The 24,744-nt window shown below is 46.6% G+C and overlaps 1 protein-coding gene across 9 annotated transcripts in view; it reads left to right on the top strand.

Annotated features, from left to right (window-relative positions):
- Positions 1-24,405, top strand: part of DOCK7 (dedicator of cytokinesis 7) — a 93,044-nt gene extending 68,639 nt beyond the window's left edge. For 2 of the 9 annotated variants that reach the window (XM_066325372.1, XM_066325369.1), the window contains 21 exons: positions 1,393-1,562; positions 2,379-2,533; positions 3,153-3,335; positions 3,739-3,874; positions 4,881-4,977; positions 7,266-7,362; positions 8,119-8,253; positions 8,865-9,017; positions 9,473-9,631; positions 9,897-9,997; positions 10,759-10,951; positions 11,427-11,570; positions 12,343-12,474; positions 13,041-13,055; positions 18,152-18,277; positions 19,080-19,169; positions 19,966-20,202; positions 20,814-20,957; positions 21,737-21,843; positions 22,767-22,934; positions 24,229-24,405. In XM_066325372.1, coding sequence (XP_066181469.1) covers positions 1,393-1,562; positions 2,379-2,533; positions 3,153-3,335; positions 3,739-3,874; positions 4,881-4,977; positions 7,266-7,362; positions 8,119-8,253; positions 8,865-9,017; positions 9,473-9,631; positions 9,897-9,997; positions 10,759-10,951; positions 11,427-11,570; positions 12,343-12,474; positions 13,041-13,055; positions 18,152-18,277; positions 19,080-19,169; positions 19,966-20,202; positions 20,814-20,957; positions 21,737-21,843; positions 22,767-22,934; positions 24,229-24,271 — 2,785 coding nt within the window. In that variant the 3' untranslated portion in view covers positions 24,272-24,405. Of the gene's footprint in view, positions 1-419; positions 690-1,392; positions 1,563-2,378; positions 2,534-3,152; positions 3,336-3,738; positions 3,875-4,880; positions 4,978-5,431; positions 5,450-7,265; positions 7,363-8,118; positions 8,254-8,864; positions 9,018-9,472; positions 9,632-9,896; positions 9,998-10,758; positions 10,952-11,426; positions 11,571-12,342; positions 12,475-13,040; positions 13,056-18,142; positions 18,278-19,079; positions 19,170-19,965; positions 20,203-20,813; positions 20,958-21,736; positions 21,844-22,766; positions 22,935-24,228 lie in introns of those variants that run through there. The other 7 variants (XM_066325373.1, XM_066325370.1, XM_066325374.1 and 4 more) reach the window with 6 other exon arrangements.
- The last annotated feature ends 339 nt before the right edge of the window (positions 24,406-24,744 follow it).

A 24,744-nucleotide genomic window follows, 5' to 3' on the forward strand; every position in this document is an offset into this window, starting at 1 on the left:
AGCTCTGGGAGAGTGACAGAGAAATCCATGGATCCCTGGGATGGAACTACACAGCATTGCTTGGGTGTTTTCCCTGTCTGCAGTTCTATGGCCTGTGGGATAGTTTCCTGGGAATTTTTAAAAACACCATTTAGGTGCCACTCCTTCAAAATAATACAAAGACTTTTCTTTATCCTCAATCTGAAGGAACCAGTCACTTAAATAAGCGTTTCCTTCCTAATTGTTAAGGTTCTCACTAATTACACAAACAAGCAGTTGTAGGATCTCATTATGGCTTGATTAAAAGCCACAGGGAGGACCTGCAGCTCTAATAGCTGATGTCCTCCCAAGCTTTACTGCTGCCTTATAGTCAACTTCAAACCCCCCAAAATCCAGTCAAAGCCTCTTTTTTTTAACCTGAACTCACCTCTACTTTTCAGGTAAAGTGGATACTGCCTGAAATTCAGCACTTGTTTTAATACCTCAGGTCTGAACATTGCAGCTTATGTTTTGCTACTGCCTAATGTCTGAGCTTCCTTGGCTGCTTCATGCATGGGGTAAAGTGTCTTCTTGGCTGGTTTGCCTACAGAAGCAAATAGCTGCAGAGAGAACCTGCTATTTGCTCTGGGAGAGTTTTGCCTCTGCGTGGTGGCTGAGGGGATTGAAAGGAGCAGAGTCCTTAAGAGATTCAGGGGAGGTTTTGTGTTTTCAAGGAGAGTGTCATGTGGTGCCCTGTGGAAGGACTCTGCCAGGGTTTGCATCTGAATAATGACAGAAGCCATTTTGGCTGTTTTTCCTTCTATCCCTTCATGTCTTTGCCACGATTTATTCAGAATTATGGATCTGTAGTCTCCTGTTTAGGTTCAGTAATTGCATGGGGTAGGGTGGGGAGCTGGAGCAGAAACTTCCTGATCATTTGATTAAAGCAATGTTCTGGCTTAGGAGGGTTTGTCTCTCTGTAAATGGTGCTAAATAGAAACAAAAAAAGAATACAACTAATAGTTTCACTAAACCTGCTGTCCTCTCAAGTTTCTCTCCCTGTTTTCTATATTCCCTAAGTTTTTCTAATAGTTTTGAATAGATTCAATGCTTCAGCACAGCAGTAGCTGGGACTTTGGGGGTTTTTAATGGAAAATATGAGAGCGTTCCCATTATACTGGGTGTGCATTCCACAAGATATTCTTGCCCATTTTACAAGGCACAGTGAAAAACCAGCCATCTGTAAAATCCATGGGAGATCAAAAAAAACCCCACATGCAACGGCAGTTCGCGTGAAGTTAAAAATAAAAAACGGGATTTTTTTCTTTCCTTTTTTTTTTTTTTTTTTCTTTTTGAAGCCCCTTAGTTACAAAAGAGAGTTTGCTTTGAAGATATTAACTATTAATGTGCATGACCCAACTGTCTTTTTAACAGTTTATTTGGATTGCATAAGAAGGTCATCAACATGGTACACAACCTGCTGTCCAGCCACGACTCGGACCCGCGGTACGCTGACCCCCAGGTAAAGGCCCGGGTGGCAATGCTGTATCTGCCTCTGATTGGCGTGATCATGGAAACTGTGCCTCAGCTCTATGACTTCACAGGTATTTGATATTCTCTGCCTTGGCTGTCTGCTCCCCAGACTTGGGTGTTTGGGTTTTAAAATTGAATTGTGAACGCCTTTGCTGTCGGACGAGGTTGTTTCTGAATTACGATTTAGACTTTTTTTTTCATTTTTGTTTTCACTTGCAAACTGTGCCTTCGATGCCTGTTAACACTCAAAAGTTGCATTTGCCCACTTGTTGGCATAGATTAAAAAAAAAAAGCAGTGCATTTTAGTTTACATCCTACTGGCTGATGTTAATACAGAGCCAGCTTCCATCCATGTCTCTGACCTGCTTAAAAAGTCACCTCTCATCCTGTACCAGAGTCCCTAAATCCAAAGGATAAGCAGAGTTCCTAATTCCAAAGGATGAGCAGAGTTCCTCTTCTTCCTCCTATCATGTGCTCCATCAGCAGTTCGTTTTCAGGGGTGCTTTGCAAAGTGTCCCAAAGAGCAGCAGAGGTTATTTCAAATCAGGACAGGAAGTCCAATCGGGAATAGTTTGGACTTTAGAGTTCTACTCTACATCCTTTGAGTTTAATGACAGAATAAAGCTGCAAAAAGGGTTTGGAGTATTCAAAGGGACAAAAGGTCTGCTGGTAGAAGGGTTTTAGGTACTGAAGTTGTGTAGGTTGCATTTGGGAATTGTTTCTTTGCTTTCATGCCCTCAAATCATTGTCCTGTTCTTTGCAGGACCCCTCGAGTGGGATGATTTTCAGTTTGTATTCCCAGTTCAGTGAGACCAGCACTGTGGATGGAGTCTGGAGGGCAAAGCCTTGGGTATGGAGCTTGACTAAAGTCCTTTATTTCTCTGCAGAGAGTCACAACCAGCGGGGGAGGCCGAGCTGTGTCGCCGTGGATGATTACGAGAGCGAGGGTGGCAGCATGATCAGCCAGACAGTGGCCATGGCCATTGCAGGGACTTCTGTCCCCCAGCTCACCAGGCCCAGCAGTTTTCTACTCCCTTCTTCGGTACAAATCCATCTCTCTCCATTTCCTGACCCTCAGTCTGTTTCAACCAGCAGATATTCAGCAGGTTCTGTGGGGGCCCACATCAGTTTTTGTAGTTTTGTAGCTGGGTGCGTAGAGGGGCAGCAAATAAACATTTCCATGTTGCTGTGTCTGTATCAGAGGGGCATAAGAAATTGCCAAGGAGGGGTAGAACTCAACAAACCTCAGAAAGTGGGAGAATTCTCTTTCCTGATAAAGATTCTCTTGTTCTGAAGCCATCTTATAAAAGCCCTGTGAAGTGCAGTAGTCACTATGAGCTTTAAGCCCTAAGAACAAATTCTACCCCATGTAAATCCCACCTAGCTGAAGACAAGGAGGGGCCATTTCCCCTGTTCTCTGCACAGACAGGGAATCCTGATTCTTGTAGCAGGCAGACCCTTCCATTTCTGCCTTCTCTTGCCTTAACTCCAGGACCATGACCCCATTTTGCTGGGATTTAGGTGGACTCTCAGTGAGACACTGATCCTCTCTTTAAACCTTTAGCTGCTGAGGTTATTATAGTTCTCTCAAGGGGAGAAACTCCCTCGGTGTGGTGACTGGGATGTGTGGGTGTGAAGCAGTGTCCTGACCTGTGTTTCAGAGTGGCAGGCAGCACTCCACCTTCTCGACAGAGTCCAGCCGCAGCCTCCTCATCTGCCTGCTCTGGGTGCTGAAGAACGCAGACGAGAGTGTCCTGCAGAAATGGTTCACTGACCTGTCAGTGCTGCAGCTCAACCGCCTGCTGGACCTGCTCTATCTCTGTGTGTCCTGCTTTGAGTACAAGGTACTGCCCACTTGGAGCCTCCTGGAGTCCCTCCTGGGCCCTGCCGGGGACCTTTAGGCTCCCGTCCTTTACACGACTGCAGAAAGGCATTTCCTGCTCACTGCAAAGTATTTCCTGTATTCACAGTCCCAAGGCCAAGCTTTTCCCATGTTTACCTCCCAGCCATGTGTGTGTCTGTGCCTTGTTCCACTTCTCAAGCAGTTTGTGCTCTCATCTGGGAGCTGCTGCAGTGTCACTTTGGAAAGAGAGTTTTCTGTAGCAATGCTGGAATCTGAGTGATTTATCTACCTACCAACCTAATCTGTATTCCTTTCCTACTGCATGTCTTTAGATATTTTGAGTTGTTAACTCTTAGCAAATATCCCAGATTGAAAGTGTCTTCCCTCATGTTTGGAACTTGCAGGGCAAGAAAGTGTTTGAAAGAATGAACAGTCTGACGTTTAAGAAGTCAAAAGACATGAGAGCCAAACTTGAAGAAGCAATTTTGGGCAGCATAGGGGCAAGGCAGGAAATGGTCCGAAGAAGTAGAGGACAGCTGGGTAAGTAAAGGAGTCCTCTGTGCCATCCCTTTTTTTTCCAAAAGCTGCTCCTCCCATCCCAAACAATTATTTGCACCCATCTGTGGTGTGGGATACAGAGAGGCCCCTAAAAAGCTGTTTGCAGCATCCTTCTCTGGGTCTGCAGAATCACTGCACTTCTCCTAAATTGCAGACAATTTATTTGCCTTTTAAAGTGAGATCACATCTCATTTATGGGGTGTTCTTGCCTTCATTTTTTCCAGTGTAGCATCTTCTAGAGTGTCCTGTTCAAGGATCAGAGAGGAAAAACCAAACTGCCTGATCTTGCTCTGACAGCTTTGAAAATGCCTGGACATTTCTGCTGCCTTAAGGAGAATTGAAGGGGCTGTAGTTGGGCTAACAGGCACCTTCTGATTATTTTTACTGTTTGTAAAACCCAGGCATTTTTATGAACACTCAAAATTCAAAGGGTGGCCCAGGGGTTAGGACAAGAATCTGTGGTTTTGTCTCCTACTCTGCCACACGAGCCTGTCATTGTGGGCTAAGATGGATGAGTCGTTTAGAGCCATAATTAAGGAATCACTTCAGAAATGAGAACCTTAATTTTTTTTTTCTTAATGTGGCCAGATTACTTTTATTACTTGAAATTCCCCTGCCCTCCCAGCAATGAGAATAAAAAAAACTGTGAGGTGGGAAAGGGGGTCTTGGCACCACCTGAGAACATTCCTGGGTGCCAGTTGAGGACAGCAGAGTTGGAATGCTGAGGGTTGGCACTCTCAGGCTCCTTGTGTGGTCCAAGGAAGGAGCTCCTTTCACCAGTGAGTGTCTCAACTGCCTCTGTGTCTTCTGCCACTCAGCAGTGACAGAATTAGGGCCATGTAACCCTCCTGGGTGGGTGCCACAGAGCCTCAAGCTGTAGAAAATCACCTTTGTTGCCACCTGCCACTCGTGAGCCGATCTGGAGGTGCTGCTGGTGCAGCAGGAATGAGCATCAGCTGACTGCTGTTGTTGTGCTGTTACCCTGCAGAGAGGAGCCCTTCTGGGAGTGCTTTTGGAAGTCAAGAGAACCTGAGATGGAGAAAGGATATGACTCACTGGCGGCAGAACACGGAGAAGCTTGACAAGTAACTCTGCCTTTTCCTTCTGCTCCTCCCATGTGCCAGGGCCTGTCAGAGCAGGGTCCCCTCCCCACAGAAGGTCACTGCCAGCAGCCACTCAGCCCTTGTGCCAGCAGGTTTGAGCCTCAGATGCACAGGGCTGGCATTGCAAAGAAAAAAAAGGCAAATAGCTTTTACTCCAGTGCTGCCCTCCCAACTCTTTGTCTTTCCACTGTCCCTTCCTCCCTTAGACTTCCAAATCAGATTTAAAGAGATTTATACAATCCATTACTGTCTTAAAACCCTGCCCTAAGCTGTAATTTAGAGGGAAGATCCATTAAGAGTTTCCACAGATAGCATTTATATCTCATGTCATATTTCCTTTATTCCATAAGAGCATTCTGGAGTTCTCAAAGCTTGCTTTCCTTTCCTGTCCTAATCCATCACTTTGATTGTTTTTCCACATGTGCTGTGCTTTTAGAAGCCACAAACCAGCCAGGTACTGTAGCATTGGTGTGCAGTTCTTATAAATTGCCATTTTGTACATCTGCAGACTCAATCATCACAGCGTTGTTTGTGATGCTTGGCAGAACTTCTCAGTGTGTGTGTGCAACTGACTGGAATGAGCTCTTTTGGCTTATTACACCCATTTCCTTGAAAATTCCCTCTCTTGGTGTGGTTTAATCCAGAGGGCTCAGGAGTTGTGTTTGAGCTTTGCTGTGCACGTTTTCTGTCTCCTCAAATTGCAACCTGCGGTCTCCTTCCTCCCAGCAAAAGAATTGTTCCTTATCCTGGGGAAGCAATCTCAGCCCAAGGGAAGCTCTGAAGAAACTGAGGAATGAGATCCTCAGAGCCCAGATGGAGATCAGGGCTCTGTCAGGCCAAATTTTACCCTTGCAGACACTGACTCTGGGAGTAGAAAGCAATTCTTCACAGCCTTTAGTTGTTTTGTCCCACAAAAAAATGTCATTTCTCCTGATGACAATTAGTGTTTTTTTCTCCAAGGCTCCAGTGCTGTTGAGTCATTGGGAAAGCCAAATGACCAGGGTATTCCTGCTGATGAAGTGATGGAGATAGAGATTCCAGAGTCACACCAGATGAAAATTTGGCCTGACAGACTCATCAGTTCACTGCCAGCGCTGGGTCTGAGCCCTGTCCTTCCCAGAAGGACCTCAAGTCCACATTGAACAGCTGGGGATGGTCAAAGGATGGTGTCTCACCTCACAAAATGAGCTGCTTAGATAAAACTCTCTAGAGCTGCTTTCTAACCCCTGCTTGCTGTGACTGGGTCTGCTGTGTCCTGTGTGTGTAGGTAGAGTCTGGCCCTTATGAAACCCCATAAACAGACTTCTCGCTGCAAGAGCTGTGCACGCCTTGCAGCTGCTGGCATTTTATGCAGATGGTATTATTTTTTGTGAGGCCAGGTCCCAAAACTTCCTGTCCTGGAGATGTTGGGAGTGTGAGCCAGCTCCCAGAGGACGTGGAGTGTGGCAGGGAAGGGCTGCTGCAATCCAGCTCCAAGAGCCAAGTCGCTTCTCCCTCTTTCTGTGTATTTTTCTGGAATTTTGGTCACCCCCCTGCTGGGATTTGGCCTGGCACGAGTCTGTCAGAGATGGCACCTGTGGCAGGGCAGGCCAGGGTTAGGCTCCTTCAGTACACCACTGGATCTCTGCCCAGTGCAACTGGTGTTACTGGAAGGGGCTGGTTGTGCTGAATTCCTGGAGCCACAGGTGTGTGGGTGTCTGGACTTTGCAAGGCTTTCCAGGAAAGCTGGCATGGAGCAGCAAAAACCTTGTCCTTCTCAGAGAGGAAGTTGGGCTTCAAGTATTAAATGCAGTGCAGCTTGGAGAGATAAGATTGCAGCCTGGCAGGCTGCACTGTGCTGCTCCCAGTGCAGGTTCCCAGCTCGTGTAGCACCACCGTGTGTCCACAGCCTGCAGCATAAAGCCACACGTCCTGTTCCTGGTTGTGCTGTCGCATGCCTAACGGTGCTGCTGAGCCAATTTGGAGTTGGACTGGCCTTCTGAACTGTTGTTGTGTTCCTGAGAGAGCCATGAAGTGTCAGAGAGCAGTGTGAGCTCTCCAAGCATGATGAACGTGAAGCCTCTGTAAAGTCTGTACTTGTTAAAAACTGAGTTTTCCTTCCTGTTTTCTTAGAGGGTGCATTGAAATATCCTCGTGGTGTTGTCCAGTGATAAATATACAAACTCTTTACTGGGAGTTTCCTGCTAGTGAGAGAATATTTTTGACTAGAAAATATGTAGGTCTGTTCCTTGATCAGGAAGTAATTTTGCTGCTTTGTTTTCTCTGATCAGGTCGAGGGCAGAGATAGAACATGAGGCACTCATCGATGGGAATCTTGCAACAGAAGCCAACCTGATAATTTTGGATACTCTAGAGATAGTTGTACAGGTGAGGTTATAAGGAAATGAAGATGTAATGGCATTACACTCACCTGGCCAGGCAGCACTTTGTTAAACAAAACTGCCTCAGTGCTGTTCAGCAGCAGCAGGAACAATCTGGTTTTACATTGCAATACCTTCCTTCAGTCTTGAAATTGAGGATTTGAAGATTCTTCACTCCTTGTAGTATAAGAAATAATTATTCAGGAATGAACTGTAAAAATCTCCAAATCTTGCCCTGTTCCAAACAGATCCTCCAGTTTTTCCCAAACCTGTCTCAAATCACTGGGTTCCAGGTCAGCCTCCTGGACCTGTACTCACTTTGTCCCCTGATTTCTGTACAAATGAACCTGGGCATGGGCTGGGAGCAGGCAGGACCATGCTTCCCAGATCCACCTCTGATCTGCAGAGAGACCCAGGAATCCCAAGGCCTGTACTTTGTGCCTGAATAACCCAGCTAGAGCCCAGCTGTGGGCTTTCCCTCTAGCAGAACGATGTCCCCGAAGTCAGAGCCTCCCTGAGGACAAAGAATCCCCATTCCACCTGCTTGATCCATGGATCAGGTGTTCCTCACCTGGGGATTGGCTCAGAGCGGGGCTGTTTGGCAGCCTCAGCTAAGTGGGTGATTTCCCCATGCAAAAGGCTTTTTGCTCAGAGTTGTTTGCTCTCTCCCACACACACACAGAGGCACTCAGGAGGTTCACTTTTCTCCTCATGGAATCTTGGATTCCTGTTTTCCTCACAGAGTCTTGTTTTCCCTTTGCAGACCGTGTCCGTGACGGAGTCCAAGGAGAGCATCCTCGGCGGGGTGCTCAAAGTGCTGCTGCACAGCATGGCCTGCAACCAAAGTGCCCTTTACCTCCAGCACTGCTTTGCCACACAGAGAGCTTTGGTCTCAAAGGTGAATCCCCTGTGGGGGCTGAAATCCACCCTGAGCAGCACTGAGGGAGGAAGGCGCCGTTTCTTCCTCTGCATGGGGTCACTTCCCCAAGAAATTATTATTTTGGGCAGTGTTAATTTTCAGGCAGCGTAGCCTGACTTGGTTTTCATGGGCAGTACCTGAATTTCTGCCTTTTGGGGTTGGCTGAACCAAAAAGTGCAGCTCACACACCATGGGTGGGATGTGGGTTCCTGGCTGGCACTGAGGGGGAAAAGGCACCAGCTCAAGGCACAGGTGGGGTTTAAGCTGGACAAATGTCACTTTAAATGGATTTGTTTCCCGGTTTCTGTAGGTGTGCAGGGAGAAGCTCGAAGTTTTAAGCCTGAGTTTTTGGGAGTGATGTAAATCAGTGTGAGGGTGTAGATGTAGGAGCAAGTTGGAAGGGAAGGTAAAATGAGTTGCCTTCCAGTGCTGCCAGTTTTGCCTGACTGTAAAGTGATTCAAATGAGCATCATTCCCCTCAGAACAGAGGGATTAGGCTCCCTCTCATTCCACTGCACCCTCACTGCTGCCTCTTTGAGTGCTCATTCCTGCCTGTCCAAGCACCTATTTCCTCCCCTGCTGTTTTCCAGTTCCCTGAGCTGCTGTTTGAGGAGGAGACAGAGCAATGTGCAGACCTGTGCCTGAGGCTCCTGAGGCACTGCAGCAGCAGCATCGGCACCATCAGGTCCCACGCCAGTGCCTCCCTGTACCTCCTCATGAGGCAGAACTTCGAGATTGGGAACGTGAGTCCTGCTGCTCTTCCCTGGGTTATTGCAGATAACGGGGCTGGGGGCTGCTGGCTTTGGGTACAGTCCCCACAGAACTAGGGGACATCTGTGAGGGGATTGACAGCAGCAAAGATAACAGGATTCCAGTTTCTAAGCTTGATCAAACCAAAAACAGCTGGGATCAAGGATGTTTCATGAGAGAATCGTCCTGTTCAGGGTGTGTGAGAGGAGACCATGTGGAAACAAACAACACTAATAGTTTTGTAGGAGAACCTTTATCTGGAAATAATTGTCAGATTATGAAGTTTAGCAGCAGCAGGTTTATTCTAATCGCTGCTCTGAGACAGCCTTTTTTGCAAAACTCCAGTTTTCTTTTCTCTGTCAGGTCAGGAGGAGGGTGCCGTGGCCAAAGCACTGGTTTTGCACTGTCTCCAGGCTGCTGAAATACCATAACAACATCTCTGTTGCAGAACTTTGCCAGAGTGAAGATGCAGGTGACCATGTCCCTGTCATCCCTGGTGGGGACATCCCAGAACTTCAATGAAGAATTTCTGCGACGTTCCCTCAAGACTATCCTGACATATGCTGAGGAGGATCTGGAACTTAGGGAGACAACATTTCCTGACCAGGTAAAAGACATAAACCACAAGACAAGTAATATGTAATTAATTAACAGGCTGTGCCTAAACCTCTAGAAGTGGAATTTTCATACATTGCCTGAAAAGAGTTTGGGGTTTGGGTTTTTTTTTAATCATCTAACCACATAAAATTTAGGGCTTTGATTAGTTCTGACAAGATGCAATCACACAAAGATTGGGAGTGACCATGTTCTTCACATAACAATGTGTAGCCAATTCCCATTGCCAATTCTTTACAACAGCTTATTTTTCACAGGTCCAGGATTTAGTGTTCAACCTCCATATGATCCTGTCAGACACAGTTAAAATGAAGGAGCACCAGGAAGATCCAGAAATGCTGATTGACCTGATGTACAGGTAGAGTTGGCACTTTAGGGACAGGAGATGTCAGCGCTGCACGTGGATTTGGGCTCAGATGCTGCACATTTGGGCATTACAGGACTTGATTTTTGGAGCAGTTTTGGGTCTCACAGAACTGTATGTGCCTGTCTGTTGTGTTTGAATGTGGTGCTGAGAGGTTTTGTTTGGCATTTAGGCAGCTTGTCTTGGATAAAAGTAGTTTTTGTTCCCCAGCCATCCCTGGAAATCTCATTTTCCACCTGAGTAGAGAACTCTCCCTGCTTGCTTCAGGGAGAACTTGTGGGTCTTCCAGCTCCACCTGCTTGCCCAAAAGGCTTTTTGGTGGTGCATACAATGGTGTCCATATGCAAAAGATATTCCAGAGCCAAGTTAAGCTCCCAAGTGCCAAATTTCACCGTGCTGTCTACACAAATGACCCTGAGGGCTTCTTAGTAGTCAGCAGAGGTTTTGTTTGTAGAGGTGTGCTCTGATTGTCCCACACCTTAGGATTGCCACCAGTCTCAAGTGATTCAGCTTTGGTTAAGAGCTTCAGCATCCCCCAGTGCTCACCCACCACTGACTGGCTCAAAAATCTGTACTTCAGGGTGACTTCCCATCTCAACAGCTGCTTGTCTCAGGAATTTCCAGACAGCACTAAGTGGGGAGTGTTGATGTTAAAGCAGAAGTGATTAAATACAGTATGGAAAAAACCCTGCTGGAGGTCTGTGCTGGTTCAGAAGGAAAGGCCACGGGATCACAGAGGTTTCCTCTCCCTTTAGGATTGCCAAGGGCTACCAGAATTCCCCCGACCTGCGGCTGACGTGGCTGCAGAACATGGCAGGGAAACATTCCGAGAGGAGCAACCACGCCGAGTCCGCCCAGTGCCTGGTGCACTCTGCAGCCCTGGTGGCCGAGTACCTGAGCATGCTGGAGGACAGGAAATACCTCCCTGTGGGCTGTGTGACATTTCAGGTGGGCTTTATCCTCTCTGAGGGGTTTTTGGGCTTGGCTGCTGAGGTACAAAGTGTTTCCAAGTGCTGGGAGTTCTGTGCCTACGTCCTCAAACAGTGCTCGCTGTTTGTTCCATGAGTGAAATGCTGCTCTGTGAGAATAGAAGTGTGTATTTTATGCACATGCTCTACAAAAATGGATATATTTTATATATACACTGCAAAAAATGGAAATATTTTACATATATACTCTTCAAAAATAGAAAACTATATTTTACGTATATACTCTACAAAAATAGAAAACTGTATTTTATATATATACTCTGCAAAAATGAGAAAGCTATATTTTATATATATACTCTTACAAAAATTAGAAAGCCACTTCTATAGAAATGCCAGGATTTGATTGTAAATCAGCTGCCTTTTTGAAGTACTGAAAGTGTTGAGTGTTGTTTAAATAGAGTAAATGTGTATTTTTATCTCTTACATCTCCCCAGAACATATCTTCCAATGTTTTGGAAGAGTCAGCAGTTTCTGATGATGTTGTGTCCCCTGATGAAGAAGGAATCTGTTCTGGGAAGTATTTTACAGAAGCTGGTCTGGTGGGATTGCTGGAACAGGCTGCAGCATCTTTCTCCATGGTAGAAGACTTCCATTTCTTTACCTCCCTTCTCCAGCAACCTCACACTGCTGGGCAGTAGGAAGGAAAATGTTTTCTCTCTTGAGTGTATAATTCTATCGTAAATGCTTAATTTGCATGGAGCAATTGGAGTTTTAATTGTTTAAGACAGCCTGGTTTGCCCTGTGGAGTAAACCAAGGAAAACAAGTGAATTAATTCCCACTGCACAACATGAAGTGTCATTCAGTGGACTTAAGCACAAGCAGCAATAGATCCAGGGTGAAAACCTGGAATTCCTGCTAAGCCACTCTATGCAGTGACTGCCCATGATGGGCTGGACTCACTCCATGAGAGAGATCCTGAGGGTCTTCCGAAGTCCATCTCTCCTGGAGTGCCAGAGGTGGATGCAGAAGTCACAGGGGCTGAAGATGTGCTGAACAGAAAAAGCTGAAATGTGCACTTAAGCTTTTCCACATTTAATTCCTTTAGATTTGGTTAGGGTCCTGTTCAGCTTGTTTTGCTCTTGTGCCTGTATCCACCCAAAATATCCCAGGATTGGTTATGTTAATGATTCTAATTCCTGACAGCAAGGTGTAATCCACCAGGCTCTTGATTTCGGGGGTAACTGAGGATTTTATCCATTTACCTCTGGGTACATTTTAAGAAAAGATGTGATAATCTCACAGTGGTGTCTCAGGCACTCTTTCATTTTGTAGTTTTATCATTTAAATGCTGTGTGTGTAATTCTGGCTCTTGAATTGATGGAGCAATCTGATGGGCCTTATTTTTGTAGGCTGGCATGTATGAAGCAGTTAATGAGGTTTACAAAGTCCTTATTCCTATTCATGAAGCCAACAGAGATGCCAAGAAGTTGTCTACTATTCATGGTAAACTGCAGGAAGCATTCAGCAAGATTGTTCACCAGGTAATGGTTTGAATTTTCAGCTGCAGGGTGAATTGTGAAGAAACTTCAAATGCTCAGTGCAAGGAAAATGAAAAAAACATTATTCTCAGATTCCAGAATTGTCAAATGATGATCCACAGTAAATACAAGGATCGTTAACAGGCTTTTTTTCCTCTGGAATTTAATACGAGAGAACATCACATACCCAGATTTGTTGTAACTTCAGAAATATCCAAGAGTTAAAAACTCCAGTTTATCCTTTCAGATGTTCTTTTAAACTGTGTTTTGCATGCTGGGAAAACCCACTGTACCTTGCCTTTAGCCTGGTAGGTAACATCCAGAGATGCTGGGAGGGGTTTATTTGTTTGTTCACGTGGTGGTTAAAGAATGGAAGGAACCTGTCCAAACTTGAATGGTGCAAAAGCCACCAGCTTAAGGGCTGTGCTGGGCCAGAGGAGGCTGCTTTGGTTGCATGATGACTTAGAACCATTGGAACCATTGCAGGGTTATTGCTGGTCATGTTTTGGCCTTTGAAACTTTTTTTTTTTTGTTTCTGTGACATGCCCTTTTTACTTTTTATCACACAGAGTACTGGCTGGGAGGTAGGTAACTCCATCTTAGTTAGCAGAGAACACTAATTGAGTTTCCAGATGACTCACGCCAACGCTTGCCCACATGTGCTAGCTGTGGGTATTTCTGTTGCTGTCTGCTGTTTAAAACAATTCATTAACCAAAGAAATCCCAATAAACCGTGGTTGTAGTAGGAGTTTCCTCATAAGCAGCTGTAGGTAGTGCATGGATGCTGACGTGTTCCACTAATGAGGTTCTTTGGTGAATGAGCCACTGTATCATCACTAGTTTGTTTTTTGTAATTTGTTTATATTTCTTTCCATCAGCATTGACACAGAAAATCATCCCTCCATACCATATTTTCACCCCACCCACAGGGGTCGATTTAAGCACCAGTGCTCAGAGGTACCAAACACAAACCTGGTTTGCTGCAGGTGCACCTTTGACCTCAGAGGAGAAACTGCTTCCTTCTATTTCCAGTCAATTTATGTAGGGGTTTATCTGGCAGTAAAAGGGCTCAGTTGTGTTAACTGGGGCCAGTTTTGCTGCCTGGGTTTTTGAGGAGGCTGTCTGCTCACAGTTTTGCAACACACACCACGAGAGCCACGCTTTTGGGTTAAAAATAGACAAAGCAATTGATTAATCTGCAGGGCCACTTTGACTCCTGCCCTAGTCCAGTTGGCACAGTGGGTGCATGAGCATGGAGAAATCTCAGAAATCACTAAAAAGCTCTGTGAATATGGTGTTATTTCTTTAGGCTTCATCTCTACAGTTTATTTTTGCTTTTCTATGGATCAGGCAGCTCATTTTGGGCCACCTCCCTCCAGGTTTCCACCACACATTTACAGAACTGAGGCTGAGACAAAAAAACCTTTGGTGTTGTAAGAATTTAGGCTGGTGATGTCTGAATGTCAGTTTCAATTCCAGCCTAGCAAAGGAGAAAAAAAAAAAAGAAAGGAAATTGAGCAGCTTAAAATAAACCCTGACACTTCAGGGCTGGCCCTTGAAGTCATCCCCTTGTCCCCATGGAAGGTCCAGGCAGACACAGCCCAGCAGAGAACTTGTGCTAGGTGTGGAAAGGATGTAAAAGTGTTGAAGCCAACAAGGCCTGTGAGCATCTGTTTTTATTATTCTGCCCCTAAATCGACCCCTGGAGAGACTCCTGCCATTGGTTATGATTCTAACACCACTTGGTCATGTTTTACTGCATGGTAAAAGACACCGTGGGTTCAGCTCTCGTCTGTCATCGTGCTCCTTCATTGCCACACTTTTTCTGACCTTTGTGCTTTGTAGCTTTCAGGTTTGTTGCATGTTTTGCCCTTTTCCCCCCCCACCTTATTTTAAATATTTTAATGGATGCTCCCCCCCCTTATTTTTTTTTTTAATTTTAAAATTTATTTGCTGCCAATTTGCTGCTTGTTTGTTTTATGGAATTTCCCTAATTAAATACTTTCTGTTTTCTCCTCTATCGCCCTGGTTGCTGACCCTCCTCCCCACTCTTACTATTGTCTGTTGTGGTAAGTTCCTACTTGTGGAATTTTTTTTCCCTTTCTCTGCCCCTTTTTTTCCCCACCACTTCCCCTTTTCGTTTTTTGTTTTGTTTTGTTTTACACTGTGGAACCCCCAGTTTCATTTTAGCAAAGAGCTATGCCAACAGCAGCACCCTCCTCATGGCACAAGGAATGTGGTGTTGCCAACTACAAGCATCTGCAGTGTCCTAAGTCTGGCACCAGAGCATTCCTGAGCTCTCCTTAAACACACCAACTGATGGGGTTTGTGTGTTTATTCGTGGAGTAAATGTTGAATTCATTCCATTTGTTTGCTTTCCAGTTAGGAAAATTAAGAAAAAAAAAATCTTTTCATGCTACACCACGAGAATTTTAAAACTCTTTTTAAACTCTGCAGGGGGAGGTTGCCAGTGGATAACAGGGCTGCAGGAGCTGATTCTTTCCCAAAAATATCAATATTGGAAGACTTGTAGTAGTTGGCAACACTGCAAAGGACCTTGGTTTAAAATTGAGCAGGAAAATAACAGTGCTGAGTTTGATAAAGATGGGTTGGATTCTGCATTTTGAAGGAGTTGCATTTGTTCCTGCACCCTTCAGGCAGCTGCTGCTGTCTTGGTGAAGGCAGCAGGTGATCCCTCTTGCATCTGATTTATCTTTTTTCCCCCCCAAATCTTGTTGGCAAAGCTTTTTGTGTGCGTGCAAGAGATAACCCCAAAACTTGATTCCCAGCAATTTGGAAAGGTATTTACCATGCATAATAACAAATCATGAACCTTCATAAGTCATGGTGGCTGTTACCTGCTCTGCCAGTTGTGTGATGGCTATTCAGTGTTCACCTTCATTCTCTTTTCCTCCCCAAATCCTATTATTTTTTGAAAAAATAATAGGAGATATGATGCTTTTAATAATTCCTCCCTCATATCTGCGTTTTTAGCTCTTGCCAGAAACAAGACCACGGAGCATTAAGTTATTTGTTCAGTTTTCCCTGCTGTGGCTGGGAAGTGGTTTGGTGTTGGCTGAGTTTCAGAGATCCCAGTACAGAGCCATCCCCTATCCCTAATGCCAGGCATGGAGCTGATCCCAGGCAGCTCCTGAATATCCCTGGGAGGCCTGGAGTGTTTCCCCCAAAAGGATTTGCTCCCATTCTCTTGCTTCCAGGCTCAGATTCCCAGCATGAGTCCCATCAGGGGCTGACAGTGCTCCTCACTGCTGGCTCTGGGATCCCTTTAACTGGCATTCAGCATCTGGATTTACCAGGGAAAGCCAGAGCAGCTGCTCTGTGTGGGGATGAGCTGGGAGCTGACCTTACACAGGGGCAGGGAATCTCACCAGGCTCCCCAATGCCCCAAAACTCTGATTTGATGCATTTAGTAAATGCCAGCAGAACTCTTCAGTGATTTATGCTGATCAACAAGAGAGCATTCTCTTCCTCCCTTAGTATTTTTACCCTGCCTGTAACAAAGAGCTGCCTGGGCAGATGTCCATGGCAAAAACTCACCTGTAGGTGAGTTCTGCAAATGCTTCACACCCGGGAAACCCCTGGCCAAGGAGGAAGGAAAAAGCTCATTAATTAGAAATCAGTGTGTCCTCAACCACCCTGTGCCAGGGTTGGGGCAGGATCCCCCAGACTTCCCTGTGGAGCTTGGCCAAGCCTTGTGCTGGCTCTGGGGAACTGATCCATGGCAGACACAAAGTCAGGGAATGCCTTAAAGAGCATCAGGTTCCAACCCCACCTTGGGAAGGATGTTGAGAGAGGAGCCCTGGAGCCTTCTGTCTGTGACAGTGAGACAGAAGCTGGAACTGCTGGGTGGTGAGGGATTTTAGTGTGGGTAATGTTATCCAAAACATTTGAAATGGTAGTGATGAGGAAAAAAGGGTTCAGTAGCTGAATCCTGCATGGACCCAGAGGGATGGGCACTGGACAAGGACAGGGAGTCCAGGGAAGTGGCAGCATCCAGTAAAACAGCAACAGCTCTGCAGCTGGAGTTCCCACCCTGGGAGTGCTCCTGGGGTCCTGTGGTGTGAGGAGAGCCCTGGCAGTGGGGCTGGAGAAAAGCCCCTTTCTGCAGGATTTCCAGAGAGACAGGCTCTAGAGCAGGGTCCAGAGAACCTGGGCACAGCCAGGTGTTGCTTTTTTGGGGTGAGGGCTGCTACTCACCCCAGGTGCCTTCAGGAGGGTAGAGCTCAGCTCTGAAGTGGAAGTTTTTTTCCCTCAGGCACCTCCAGGGGGATGCTCCAGTTTCCTCCAGTCAGGAGAAGGCAGTGGCCATGCCAGTGGTTTTTGCAGTCTGGAGTTTGCCTGAAGGGGATTTTTTTTTTGTTTTAGTTTGCCTTATTTATCCTCTTTGCCTTCCATAGATCATGTTCACCATCACCACAAGAGATCAGTTTTGCCATAGCAATATACTAAAATAAAATCTGGCAGCCAGGACACCTGTAAGGGCTGTTTGAAGCCAAAATCTAACCCAGCTCAGGGACACTGAGTGTCCTACACTGCATCACACTTTGTCACGAGAGTAAAGGTGAACATTTTGGAGTTTTCTTGCTGAAAGGCATCCCTGGTTTGTGCATGCAGCGTGAGTTCTTTAACAAAAGCAAGGTGTGTTTAATTTTTAAAGCATTTTTCTTCTCTTTCTCTCTCTCTTTTAATCAGATTTTCTCCGTTGCCTTTCCAGCAAAAAATCTTTCTTGTTTCTCTACTTTTGTTGCGTTTCGGGGCCAAATTCACCACTGGCTCCCCTGGAAGCAGGTACATGGCACAGGATTGCATCTGCTTTCACCAGGAGTGACTTTGGCCCTCTCTCCTAGACAGTTCCTAGAGAGTGTAACACCTCCCAGCTGGAATGCTGGTTCAAAAGCACTTGTGTGTGTGTGAGTGAGTGAACTGGACATTGACTTGGGCCCAACCCTGCAATTCCTGGAGGGTGGATTTGGGGGAATCGATGCTGGGTCATTCCAGGGGTGTCTGACCCCTGCAGGGTTTCTGCACAGGCTTTGGAGGGCCTCCAGATAATGATCCCAACAATGATCTGCCAGTGCTCTGCCTCTCAGAGACATCTGATGCTTCTTAAACTGAAAGAGAATAGATTTAGATGGGATATTGGGAAGGAATTCTTCCCTATGAGGGTGGTGGGTCTCAAGTTCCCAGATTTGCTGTGGCTGCCCCTGGATCCCTGGAGCTGTCCCAGGCCAGGTTGGACATTGGGGCTCAGAGCAGCCTGGGACAGTGGAGGGTGTCCCTGCCCATGGCAGGGCTGGCACAGGATGGGCTTTAAGGTCCTTCCCAGCCCAAACCATTCCATGATTCCGTGCTGGCACCTCCAGGCTCCTCCTGGGTTGGGAGAAGTCATTGCAGGGTTGGGCTAATGGTCGTAACTGATCCATAGAATTCCACATTAGTTTATAATTCCATTGTGGTGTTTGCTGCTAAACGCATCCATGCTGAGTTCCAGGTGTGTTTTTTTTTTTTTCTTTCCCTTCTTTCTTTCTAATTTTTTCCCTTGTTTTTTAATTTCTTTTCATTTTGCATAAATTCAGGAGCCTGCCTGCAGCCGCGCTTGGGGGTGTGCCTGTTTCCACCCTGAAATAACCTCTTGTTTCTCCATCCCTAGGATGGAAAGAGGATGTTTGGCACCTACTTCCGAGTTGGTTTTTATGGAACTAAGTTTGGAGACCTGGATGAGCAAGAGTTTGTTTACAAGGAACCTGCAATAACCAAGTTGGCTGAAATCTCCCATCGGCTGGAGGTGAGAGGGTTTGACTGGAAGTTTAACTGCTTCCTATCAAATGTTTCACAGGAGCAGCCCCTTAGAAAAGCAGTTTGGGTGTTTGAGAGCTGGGGCTGGTGTCACCTCTGTGGGAGGAGAGGAATTCCCTCATCAGGGAGAGGCTCTCCCTGAGAATTTATGGTGTTCCCATTTTCCTTTTCCTCCAATAGGGTCTTTCCAGGGCATAGACGGAGTCTTTGGTAGTCTCTTCTTTATTTTGTCCTTGTGGTCCATAATTCTACATTCCAGATGTCCAACCTAAACAGTCTCTCTCTCCCAGGCTCTGTTCATTGAAGCACAGCAGAGTTGGTTTATCAAAACTTAAAGCTTCATTAATTTTGTGCTCCCACAGAAGTAGGTTATGACAATGTTTCTAAGTGCTGGCTAAGAGTCATTTAAGAATAACACAGTATTTATAATTAATATACACAGGTTATGATTAAAACAGTTAATTTAAATGTTAATTAAAATCATTAACTAGAATTTAAACATTCTGTTGCTTCCAACACCAGTGGATCCCAAACTGACCCGTTCTGAGCCACAAAACCAACCCAAACACCTCATTGAGAACCAGACCCTGTTGGAAGGCTCTCCTGCTTTCCAGGGCTTGTTCTTTCCCATTGCCCTTGGAATGTGACTGCTGGAATTCTCCTGGCTTCAGCAGATCACATTCTGTCAAAGGCATGTGGAGCTTCACCTCCCCTGAACGTGCCTTTGCCCCCCAGCCCCCATCAGGGCTGCATTTGATGTTTGCTTTCAGTTCCTTCCTCCTTGGTTGTAGGGGTTTTATGGAGAACGGTTTGGGGAAGATGCACTGGAAGTGATCAAGGACTCAAACCCTGTGGACAAATGTAAACTTGATCCCAACAAGGTAAGGGCACAAATGCAGGTGTAGAAGTAGAACAGGTCCTGAATGGGTGAAAATGCAGTGGGACAAATTCTCCACTGGATTTCACCACGTGGGCGACAAAATCTATGTACTGAGCATCTTGTGGCTGCTTGGGAGGAGAGTTTGGGAAAATAATTCCAGCAAGGGATGCAGAATTTGCCATTCCCTTCCTTGCCCTGGTGGTAGTGGGTGGGAAGGAAGGAGGGGAAAGGACAGAGGCTGTGCTGGCCTTGCTCTGCTGGGTGCAAGGAAGGAGGGGCTGAGCTATTCCCTGGCTTTTGTGCAGCTGCAGCATTTTGTCACCTTCATGCCACGTTCTTGAAGTGTAGCAGAAAGATCAGGAGCAGGCTTGGGAAACAAGACTGTGACTAAGGGTAGGCCATGACCTGCAAGGAATGTTTTAGGTTGGATATTGGGGAGAAACTCATTGTGAGGCAGTGAGGCCCTGGCACAGAGTGCCCAGACAAGCTGTGACTGCCTCTGGATCCCTGCAAGTGTCCGAGGCCAGGTTGGAGCAACCTGATTTAGGAGAAGGTGTCCCTGCCTGTGGTAGGGGTGGGCTGGATGGACTTCAGAGTCCCTCCCACACAAACCATTCCATGATTCCATGCTGTGAAAGGCATGAGAAGGGAAGGGCAGCGAGCTGTGCTTTACCCTGCCTCGCTCCCTCCGGCGCGAGCGCGAGTTCGGGAGGCAAAACCCAGGCCTGGCTTGTGCAGTGGTGGCACTGGGAGGACACAGATCCAGCTGAGCAGCACACCCCGTGCTGCCCCTGCAGGCCTACATCCAGATCACCTACGTGGAGCCCTACTTCGACACGTACGAGATGAAGGACAGGATCACCTACTTCGACAAGAACTACAACCTGCGGCGCTTCATGTACTGCACGCCCTTCACGCTGGACGGCCGCGCCCACGGCGACCTGCACGAGCAGTTCAAGCGCAAGACCATCCTCACCACCTCCCACGCCTTCCCCTACATCAAAACCAGGATCAACGTCATCCACAAGGAGGAGGTGAGGCTGGCTTGGGTGGGAGATGGTGCCTGGTGGTGCAGCTCCGGTTCCAGCTTGGCTTAGGAGTTCCTAGGAGCTTCTCCTTGTTCCCAAAGCAAGCCCAGACTGATGTAGGGATGTGTCTGCCCCACCACCTCCAGAGCTGGTGTGTGCAGGGGTGCTTGGAGAGCTCTGCAGGCCGGGCTGGATTGGTGTTGGAGCAGCCTGGTCTAGGGAGGGTGTCCTGCCTATGGTGAGGGTGGGATGGGATGAGCTTTAAGGTTCCTTCCCACCCAGGCATTCCATGGTTCTGTGATAATTTTCCAAGGGTGGGCAGGAGCAGGTGTGGTCACTGGGACAATGTGAGCAGTGCTGCAACCCTGCAGTGACCCTCAGTGCCACTCAGAAGCATCTCAGACAGCTCTGGAGTGCCCAGAAACACAAATCTGAAAATCAAACCTTTTCTTAATATCACTGAGCCAAGACTATGCATTTCTGAAATCCTGTCAGTCCTGTTGGTGTCCTCCAGCCCTTCGTGGTGCCACCCCACTGTGACCTGGGTGTTCCTGAAGGCCTGTGCCTGGTTGCCAAGCTCAGCCATAACAAAAACCCTGTTCTGGCTTCTTGCTTAGATCATCTTGACCCCCATTGAAGTCGCCATCGAGGACATGCAGAAGAAAACACAGGAACTGGCTTTTGCCACTCACCAAGACCCTGCAGACCCCAAGATGCTGCAGATGGTGCTGCAGGGATCAGTAGGTACCACAGTGAATCAGGTGAGGATCACTGTCCCAGCTGGACTCTCTGGAAGTGCACAGCCTTGGGCCTGAATTCCCTTGGAATTTTTTCCCTGTTCAGTCTGTGGGATGTGTTTAAGGTCACTGGTAGATCTAGGCTAGCTGTTCCCAGTATTTTTGCTATTTGAGTAAGATTCTAGGAAACGTGGAAAGAGGCTGAGAAGAAACATCCCTCAGTTACTGTTCCTTCTTGGCTCTTGCAGTTGTTTCTGCCTGCTCCTCTTTCCTAAAAGTTTCCCTTTGGTAGCCAGGCTCTGCAGGGTTGTGTCCTGCTGTGGATTTTCAGCAGAATGGAAAGCAGTGGAGAAAAACTGAGGAAAAAATGAAGGAGCCTGAGTAGAGCACAGTGCACAAGCTGGAAAAAAAATCAGCTGGAGTTGTGACTGCTGGGTTGAATTTGTGGTGCTGGCACACACTCCCTGGCTTCCATCTGCGTTGTTTAAACTTTGCCTTAGTTGTGAGTTGAGCAAACTTTGTCAGGAGTCCTTATAAAGGAAAACAAATGGAGAATCTGTGCAGTTTCTCACACTGTTTTCCAAAAGCAGAGTTTTAAATAAAACAAAGGAAGGCCTAAAAGCGACTCAGTTGTCACTGAGGTTGGTGATTTACACCAGATTTCCCAGCTGCAGCTCTTCAGGATGCTTTGTGTAAGGAAATGTTGTGTTTTGTGGATGTTTTCTACGTGGCTGAACTTTCTCCAGTGATTGGATATGACAGACAGTTCCCAGAAACTCACTGTGCCCCTTCTTCTCCTAAAGGGACCATTAGAAGTTGCACAAGTTTTCTTGTCTGAAATCCCCAACGATCCAAAGCTCTTCAGACATCACAACAAACTCCGGCTCTGCTTCAAGGACTTCACCAAAAGGTATGGGAAGGGTTCCCAAGGCACCTGCCAGGTGCCACCCCAGGCAGGGACACGTGCAGTGACCCAGGGCTGTCCTGGTGTCCCTCCACCTGCCCAGGATCACTGCAGCTCGTTCCTCACCTGCCCAGCCCTCCCCTGTTGGTGCTGCTGCTCTCTGGCTTCAGGGGAGGCTTTGCTGTTTATCAGGAAGGAATTGATCCCAGCTCACTTGTGAAGTGTCCCAGAAATCACAACAGGCCAGAACTCCCAGCCTGGCAGGCTCAGGAGGAACTGCTGGACTGGCCAGGAGATGACATTTCCTTCTGAAGTGGATTTCTCCAAGCAGAGCAGAGGGATGCTGGCACAGTTCCCTGGAGAAATGTGCTGGCTGCTCTGCTTGAGTCATGCAAACTGCAGGCTCAGTCCAGCATCTTGTACAGCACCAAGAAATTTTAAAAAACCCACCAAAATAATTGAAATTAAGATGCTGTGAGCAAATAGATCCAGTGGAAGCATAGTTTTCCCTTATGAAATAAATGGCTTTGCTGATAGAGTTTTTTCCTACCCTTTATTTAAATGACATCTTTGCAAGCAGAAGGGTTCCTGATGAACATCCCAGGCTACTATTTGTTAATCCCTCCTGGTTAAATCCATCTTTAAATCCTCTGGGACTGGAAGTAGCTCTGTGGAAATGAGCTTTTCATTTCTCTTCAGAGAGGATAAATGTAACTGGAGAGTAAATGACAATAAAAAAGGGGTTTGTCACTCTGCAAATGGGAGATGTGACACCCTCTCCTTGCCCCCTGGACACGAGGTGGTTCAGCTGAGCTTTGATTACCAAAAGACAAGATAAAAGGCTATTCCCTGTGATCCCAGAGGGACAGAGTGGATGGTTTTGGATGAACAAACCTGCATGGCCAGCTCTCACAGGGTTTGTTGTGCAGGTGTGAGGATGCCCTGCGGAAGAACAAGAGCCTGATCGGGCCGGACCAGAAGGAATATCAGCGGGAGCTGGAGCGCAACTACCACCGGCTGAAGGAGGCTCTGCAGCCCCTGATCAACAGGAAGATCCCACAGCTCTACAAGGCAGTGCTGCCTGTCACGTGCCACAGGTGCATATTTGGGCTTCCTCTGGGGGCACAGGGTGTGAAACTGAGGGGTCTGAACTTCCTGGGATCCTGCGCCATCCGGTGGTTTTCAGTCGCTCTTGGCAGAGCTCATCCCTTTTTCCTTCTGTCCCTCCCTCCCCAGCAGCTGTGGTAGGTGGTGTTTGCAAGGTTCCTTTTGTTCCTCAGCTAGGACAGTTGGTTTTTTAATTTGGTTCCATCCTGCATCCCATTCTTTTTAGATGCAAAACCACCCTCAGCACGGCAGGACTTTATTCCCAATGAAACTGGCATCAGGTGGTCCAGGGGAGAAAAATTGTTGGTGTCTTCTGTGCTGGAAGACCAGAAAGCTGGAGATTGGGTTTTGTGTGAGACAGGACAGAAAAATCCCAGTGGGAATCACAGGATCACAGAAAGGTTTGGGTTGGAAAGATCTTAAACACCATCCAGTCCCACCCCCTGCAGTGGGCACCTTCCACCAGAGCAGGATGCTGGTCTGGAAAAATTCCAGATGGGGAAAAGGGGTGACCAAAACCTCCATGTGCAGGTCATGGATGAGCAGGAGGATTTGGGCTACAGCCCCTTTCCAGCCAGAACAGGGACAGGAGTGGTTCCAGCAGGAACCCTCCAGGAAATCTGTGATTTCTGTGGAGTCCTCTGGCAGCAGGGTAAGTCTGGGTGCTCCTGGAGCTGAGCTGAGGGTGTTTCTGAGGTATTTCCCTCCCTGCCCAGCTTTGGGATGCTGGGAGCTCTCCCCAGCTCTGTGTCCCAGCTGTTCCCTGGCAAATTTTCCTGGCTGGTGTGGTGGGAATACCAGAGCTTCCCTCCCCACCCAGCCAAGAACCCCACAAAGGCTTTTGGTGTTGGAATTATTATCTGATCTTCCTGTGCAGGGGGCCTAATACAGGTATGATATAAAATATCCTGAAAATCATAGAATATCCTGAGTTGGAAGGATCCCACAAGGATCATCGAGTCAAACTCCCAAGTATTCCTGGCAAATTCCACTTCAGGGATGTGTTTGAAAGATTTAAATAAGATTTCAGTTGTGCAGGTGGTTTGTGCTGCTTCTGTGTGTACACAGAAATTAAACTTTATGTCAGTGTTCTGGATAATCCCAAATACAAAAACCCAAACCCAATTCCTTGGAAAAGCAACGAGTTTTAATACCAGTGGACCTAATTTTTGCTCTAACCAGCTCTGGGAAATACTGGAAATCAATTCAGAGTCATTCATCTGGTGAGGCTTCTTATTTCACCATGGAAAATCTGAGCTCATCATTGTATTTTCTCTCCCTCAGAGACTCCTTCAGCAGGATCAGCCTTCGCAAAATGGAAATCTAAACGAGTTAAAAACCAAAATAATAAAAAAAAAGCACTTAAAAAAATTAAGGTTTTGAAAAGAAAAAGAGCCTTGTTATCAGCGCTGGGAATCAAAGAAGTTTTATTGTGAAATAAAACTTGGACTTCATCCTGGACATCCCACACACCTCTTCCTCCATCAAAGTGTTCAGTGGCCAAAAAAATCATTCTGAATTGTCAAATGTAGACTTCTCCATGTTTGAAAAGAAAAAAAAGAAAAAAAAAAAATCATGGCAGTGGTATCCAGAGTATTGGTGATGAGCTGTAAACTTACCTGTTTTTTAAGGCATTTTTATGACTCAAAGGTACACTAAACGCATTTACCTTTATTTATAGCATTACCTAATGTTAATTTTATTTTACTTTTAGTTCCTATATTTAATTTATATTAGGACCATACGCAAATGCATTTTGGAAGTTTTTAATGTAGTGATGATGCTGATGGTTATTTTGAT

This window comes from Sylvia atricapilla, chromosome 9 (assembly GCF_009819655.1).
Source record: "Sylvia atricapilla isolate bSylAtr1 chromosome 9, bSylAtr1.pri, whole genome shotgun sequence".
NCBI lineage: Eukaryota > Metazoa > Chordata > Aves > Passeriformes > Sylviidae > Sylvia > Sylvia atricapilla.